Source organism: Taeniopygia guttata, chromosome 11, assembly GCF_048771995.1.
Source record: "Taeniopygia guttata chromosome 11, bTaeGut7.mat, whole genome shotgun sequence".
NCBI classification, from domain to species: Eukaryota; Metazoa; Chordata; class Aves; order Passeriformes; family Estrildidae; genus Taeniopygia; species Taeniopygia guttata.
The window spans coordinates 14,149,538-14,156,324 of NC_133036.1; the positions used below are offsets into that span (position 1 = coordinate 14,149,538).

The 6,787-nt window shown below is 47.6% G+C and overlaps 1 protein-coding gene and 1 long non-coding RNA gene across 2 annotated transcripts; one reads left to right on the forward strand and one right to left on the reverse strand.

The window, feature by feature from the left end:
- Positions 1 to 726: 726 nt before the first annotated feature.
- Positions 727 to 4,325, reverse strand: UQCRFS1 (ubiquinol-cytochrome c reductase, Rieske iron-sulfur polypeptide 1). Its single transcript, NM_001309425.1, is given in 2 exon segments — positions 727 to 1,513; positions 4,098 to 4,325. Coding segments are annotated over 2 exon segments (822 nt in total). The 5' UTR covers positions 4,309 to 4,325; the 3' UTR covers positions 727 to 902.
- A 221-nt stretch (positions 4,326 to 4,546) lies between these two features.
- Positions 4,547 to 6,542, forward strand: LOC140684843 (uncharacterized). The gene is made up of 2 exons (XR_012057714.1): positions 4,547 to 4,750; positions 6,096 to 6,542. It is a non-coding gene; the product is annotated as an uncharacterized lncRNA (long non-coding RNA).
- The last annotated feature ends 245 nt before the right edge of the window (positions 6,543 to 6,787 follow it).

Below are 6,787 nucleotides of genomic sequence, written 5' to 3' on the forward strand. Positions count from 1 at the left end.
ATTTGAAGAGAGGGAGAGAGTAATCTTGCCTTCTTTCATGAAGCACAAAGAGAAATATACTTTAGAAATATCTGCATGCACAAAGGATATCAGTTGCTCACCAAACAGGCTGCACACAATGGTTTTCAATTTTTACTGACTGCTACTTGCATAGATTGTGACTGAGTCCCTGAAATGAATGACAACCTCTATTGTGAAAGTGGTGTCAGACAGAACTCTCCCCCACTATATCCACAGAACAGTATTATGTCAGACCACACTGTAGTCTCTGGTTAATACTGTTTAATTGTAGCAATCTGGTTTTTTTACTAGTTTATTCTGAATAAGCTTTTATTATTTGCATCTTGAAAATTCTTTCTGACTTTTCTGTAGTTTCTGAGGATTTTAGTTTCTATTCTACAACTGAGGGAGCACATCAGTGCAGTGCAGAAGTATTTTCATACCAGTGGGAAAGAACAGGAAGGAAACACAAAGTACAGGATTACTGGTGTCTTTTGGCTTTGTTCTAGAAATAGCAAACCTTGTTTCTCCTCCTGTTCTGCATGCAGTGAAACACCAGCTCTATGCTATATTGGCAGGACCAATGCTGGCTAAAACATCTCTTTTGGCTTTGTAGCTCAATGTCTTGAATCAGCAGCCCTTCAGGAGGGCTCTGTGTTCTGGGTCTGCTGTAGCATCTCCTTGGCTGGACACACTAGAAATGTGTACATAAAGAAAGACACTTTATTTTAAGTCAGGAACAAGTGCTCACTCCAAGTTTTTATTGAAATCAAACACAGTATTCAAGTATAGTTCTGGTTGAGAATCTAAATAGCTAATTTCAGGTTTTACAGTATGCCTCAGTTAACCCTTCTGGTGTACATCATTCCCAGGAACATGGAAGTGAGCAGGCACCTCGTCTCTCAGCCGACCACCACTGTGTCATCCCCAATGAACTGGTAAAATGGGACCTCGAGGTTTAAGGGAGCAGGGCCTTTCCTGATCCTGCCAGAGGCGTCATAGTGGGAGCCGTGGCAGGGGCAGTAGTACCCGCCAAAATCCCCGGCGTTGGCGATGGGGACACAGCCCAGGTGAGTGCACACGCCCACCAGGATCACCCACTCGGGCTTCTTCACTCTGTCTAAGTCGTGCTGCGGATCCCTCAGTTGAGACACATCAACTCCAGCCTCCTGACTAATTTCTGCCTGGGTTCTGTGACGCACAAAAAGGGGCTTCCCTCTCCACTTGAAAGCCATGTTCTTGCCTTCTGGAATGTCAGACAGCTTGATCTCAATCTTTGACAAGGCCAGCACGTCAGCAGAGGCACTCAGGCTGGAAATAAACTGGGTGACAACATTCTTGGCAACGTAGGCAGTTGCCACACCTGTCGCTGCAGTCATCAGGTAGGAGAAGCCTTTCCTGGAGTCGCTGCTGCCTTGGGAAGAGGCGCTGGCATCCTGCACGTCCTGGCGGCGGTAGGCAGAGAAGTCGGGCACCGCGACATCGTTGTGGACACAGCGCACGCTGGCGGGGGCTGCACGGAAAAGGACAGCAGGTGACACCACGTCTAGGTAAAACACTGGCATGCATTTGAAATTATACTCTTTTAGTGGCAGGTTTGGATTAATGGGTAGAAGTTATTCCAAAGTCTGAGTAGGATTCCATTAATTAAGTGTTTTAATTTTACGTTGTATGAAAATGGTTTTCAAGGAGAATTTTTGGTACACCAACAAGTGATCTGTGAAACTGGCTTCCTATTCTTTGAAAAAGAAACCTGATCAGGGTGCAGAAAATCTGTCAGAAATTCTGGGCTTCTGGGAAAAAAAGTGAACTGTTTTTTCAGTAAATTTCAAGAAAATGCTCCAGTAGGATACCATGACTAGAAAAGACAGACCTGTTTTACATTAAAATGTTCTTGTAAAGAGCTACTAAGAAGAAATCTGATGTAGTGAAGTTTGCACATCTGCAGTGTAATTTTTGTGCTATTTTTTGTCTGAAGTAACTTCTACGCCTGCAATAATATTGTGTGGTTAAGCATTTTTAAAATTAAAAATATCAGGCAACCTCTTTTATATTAAATTGTTGTCCTAGCTAAAAGCCACAGTAAAAAATTTTAAACCTCCAGACCCCAGGTTTACTTTTTAAAAGATTTAGGGATAAAGCTAAGTATTCAATTTCAAGTGGGATTCCCCCATCAAACCTGTGTGCTCAAGTAACAGGATATGAAGGATAACTAAAAGGCCTCCCATGAGTTTCTCCAGCAAAAGAAAAGCTGTGTCCTCACTGAAAATTCATAAGCCAAAGAAAAGAACATGGCAAAGACAGAACAAATTACTTGCCAAAGTACAACCTGTTACTTGAAGAGTATTATTTAGTCTTTATATTTTCTGGCAGTTAACACAAAGTTAACAGATGTCTCAAAGTACTTAAGCTCTCAGGGATTTATATGCAGTACAATGAGGATAATAACTATATTTATTTAGAAGTAACTCAGCATTGAGAAGGTAATTGCTATAGGCTTTTAACTGCAAAGAAATTAAACTGAAAATCAAAATTCTGAGATAGTGCTCCATACTAAGTTATTTCAGTATAGACTTAAAGCAACAGTAACATGTAATATGACTAACTTCTAAAAAGTTTGCTATACTCAGTGAAAAGCATGTTTGATGTTAATTAAAATGTAGAGCACAGCTAAATGTCAGCTATGTCAGTTCCAGATTTGTAGAATTTTCACCTGAACAAACCCTTTAAGGTGAGGGTCAGGTGAAGTACAGCTCTAATTGCTACAGAGATCTTCAGCACGGTACTGCCCTCCCAGAATTAAACGTGTGCACTCTGCACTGCCAATTACTGCCCTCCCAGAATTAAACGTGTGCACTCTGCACCAGCTGAGGCAGAACGTTCCATCAGTGACAGCTGCAGAGCTGGGCAGCAGCTGCACTGAGAGCTGCACAGCTGGGCAGCAGCTCTCCAGGAGCTGCAGTGAGAGCTGCACAGCTGGGCAGCAGCTCTCCAGGAGCTGCAGTGAGAGCTGCACAGCTGGGGAACAGCTCTCCAGGAGCTGCAGTGAGAGCTGCACAGCTGGGCAGCAGCTGCAGTGAGAGTTGCACAGCTGGGGAACTGCTCTCCAGGAGCTGCAGCGAGAGCTGCACAGCTGGGGAACAGCTCTCCAGGAGCTGCAGTGAGAGCTGCACAGCTGGGCAGCAGCTCTCCAGGAGCTGCAGTGAGAGCTGCACAGCTGGGGAACAGCTCTCCAGGAGCTGCAGTGAGAGCTGCACAGCTGGGGAACAGCTCTCCAGGAGCTGCAGTGAGAGCTGCACAGCTGGGGAACAGCTCTCCAGGAGCTGCAGTGAGAGCTGCACAGCTGGGGAGCAGCTCTCCAGGAGCTGCAGTGAGAGCTGCACAGCTGGGGAGCAGCTCTCCAGGAGCTGCAGTGAGAGCTGCACAGCTGGGCAGCAGCTCTCCAGGAGCTGCAGTGAGAGCTGCACAGCTGGGCAGCAGCTCTCCAGGAGCTGCAGTGAGAGCTGCACAGCTGGGGAACAGCTCTCCAGGAGCTGCAGTGCCAGCCACAGCTCTTCGGCCAGAGGTCGGGCTCTGAAGAACACCTCGGCGTCACTCCCTGGCCGATCCTTTCCCGACCTGGGTAAAATACACGGTGTGCTCTCACTGCCCGCGGATAAAAAGCTCCCCGAATGACAGGATTTAGCTGCATTCCCTCAGCGGTAAAATAAAAATCACTGAGCTATCTCCCTCAATATCCCTGGATATCCCGGGGATATCCAGCGCCGCCCGGACACAGTGCTGTGCTCGGGGCTGACCCTGCTTGGACTGAGGTGACACACTGCGGCCCCTGCAGCCTGCCCCACTCTGTGACTCATTAAAAAGAAGCTGGACTCAGTTGCCCTTGAACAAGCTCTGTAGTGGTAAGTGGGTGCCAATTACACCGGTGCCAACAGAACCAAGCATTTAAAAGCCCCGATCGGCCCAAGCCCCCGCAGCCCGCCCGCTGCTGTCCCCTCCCGGGCCGGGCGGTGCCCGGGAGCGCCGGCAGGGCCCCGCTGAGCCCGCGGCAATCCCGGTGCCGCCCCGGCCCGCCCCGCCGCTCCCCCGGCCCGCACCGTTCAGGCTGGCGCTGGCGACGAGACCCCCGCGGGCGGCGCGGCCGCTCAGGGACTCCCGGCAGAGCAGAGGCCGCTTGAGGTCCAGCGGCACCTTGCGGTCCCGGTGCGCGGCGGCCGGGGCGAGCGGGCGGAGCGGGCCGGGCACGGCGTGCGCGGCGGCGGACACGAAGGGCGCGAACGGCCCGGCGCGGGCGGCCACGGACAGCATGGCGGCGTCCCCGCGGCGACCTTCCAGCCGGCGCGGCCCGAGCGTCACCGCGGCTCGCGCGGGGTGACGTCACGCGCCGGCGCGCGGGGTGACGCAGGCGCGGAGCGGGGCGCCCTGAGGGGAGCGTGCACAGTAAAGCGGTGCCTTGTCTTTTTGATTTTACTTTATTTTATTTTTTCATTTTTTCCCCTTTCCACCACCTTTTACCCCTTCTGGTTTTCTTTCTTTTTTTTTTTTTTCCCCCCCATTTCTCCTCGGGGTGTTCCGCGCGGCCCTGTGCTGCAGCCCTGTCCCCGCGGTTAATGGCAGCGGGACCTTGCGGGAAGGTTCGTGAGGCGCTCTGGACACGCCGCGCTCCGGGACACGGACCCTGCCGAACACCGCAGTGTGACCCCAGAGCGCCTTGGAGCGCTTAACGTGCTCTCTCCTTGCTATTCTCAGGGTGTGATTTTGAGCTGTGTGATAACAATACTTAGAAGAGAACTGTGTCGCTTCCAGGATAACACCTGATCTTTGCTACTCTATTGCTTTTGCACTGCGTGATTTTTGGTCCTTTTTGTTCCTTTTTTTCTCTTTTCCTTAGTTTACTAATTTAATTTTTTTTTTCTTGGTAGTCCTGGACCAGTTTCAAGTAGGGGCAAAACCTATTTTTATTAGCTTGTCATAAATTGGTTGAGGGATAGATTTTACTTACAGTTCGAGGATGCAAAGTGTGTTTGACAACAACCGCATCCACTCTAGGGGCTGTTCTTGGGGTGGTGGTTAATTGCAAGGGGACAGTAAATATTTCACATAAATACTTCATATAGATATAACACTCTGGGCTAAAGGAGAGAACCACTCTTCCACTAATGATTGGAGCAAATACCTGTTGAGGTTTTTTGTAGTTTCTTTTAATTACGGATTTTTTTCCCTTTAAATTTATTTTACTTCATAATAGCAGTTTTATGCTCGACTTGTTGCAGTTTCCAATGGTAAGATTTAGTTTGGTATAGGTGAACACACTGGTGGGTGAACACACTACCTGCTCCAGTCAACCATTTTAACCAGTTCAAGCTCCTGAAAATCCCCTAAAATGCAGGATAAACTTGACACAGAGATATGTTTGAAGAAATTTAAGCTGAACCATCCTCTAGAAACCTAACAACAATTTCCCAGCTACCCAGCCCAGTCCATTCATGCAAGGCTGTGAGGCTTTAGTGGTTTATACTGGCTGTATGGAGAACTATTATTTTGAAATTCAGATCTTGCTAATGATATTGCTACTAAATTATTTTATGATTGTGCATTAAAACCTCCCCCATCTTTGTAGAATGGTAGTTTAAGGACTGGCCTTATTAAGATTTATGTAAGGGGTTGACTTTTTCATTTTCTTTTTAACTGTTAACTGTACTGAAATATGGTAGCTCTAATTAAGTGGGATGGATCATTCCAGTCCCAGTACTATTGATCTATAATTTATTTCTTTCCCAGCATGTTTGTGACATCTAAGCCTCAGTAGATAATGATTTACCCAACTGAGTTCACTGTACTGTTGGTAACTGTAGTCATTGGTGATGCAGTAATTAAAGGACACCACAATAACATTCTGGAGCAAAAGTAATTTGTAGAAACTGGGGGCTATCAGTCAATATATGGGTGGGAATAAACAGTATTCAGGTAGAGAGGGTAGAAAATGGGAAGGCCATTTTAACAGCACAAGTTTTATAATCATCATTTAGGAGAAAAGGAGCTACAGAGGCATGATATTTTCAATTACCTAACAGATTATAAAATTATTATAATAGAATCAGAATGTGCTGAATTGGAAGGGACCCATCAGGATCATCAAGCCCAACTCCTGCTCCTGCACAGGACAGCCCCAGAGTCTCTCTCACTGTGTGCCTCAGGGGGTTGTCCAAACACTTGTTGAGCTCAGCCAGACTTGGAGCCGTGGCACCGCCCTGAGGAGCCTGTTCCAGTGCCCAGCCACACTTTGGGCTGCCCACCTTTTCCTGCTCTCCAATGTAAACCTCCCTTGAGTCAGCTCCCAGCCATTTCCTCAAGTCCTCTCACTGGTCTCGAGAGTGAAAAGAGCTGTTCCTGCCCTTCTGCTTCTCCCTGTGAGACCACAGCGAGCTCCCGAAAGATCTGATCCCAGAGGAACAAGTGCTGGTAGAGCTAAAGGAGATATTTTGTGCTTCACCACGAAAGTGAGGATTTCAGCTAATATTTATAAAAGGGTTTGTTAACAAGTGTGGCATATGGGGTTTTTTTTGGGGTTTTTTTTGTTTGGTTTTTTTTTTTGGTTTTTTTTTTTTTGGGTGGAATGTCTTTAAGGATTCTGAGTTTTGGCAATGATGCAAGTTTTGCGTTGCTAACCTGGCTCAGCTGTTTGGCAGATATGGCCTCATCCCAAACAATATATTATTCTGACTGGGGGGGGGGCTATTCTCAGAGATGTTTGGCAAAATGTGCTTACTACTTGTGGAGCTTTTTG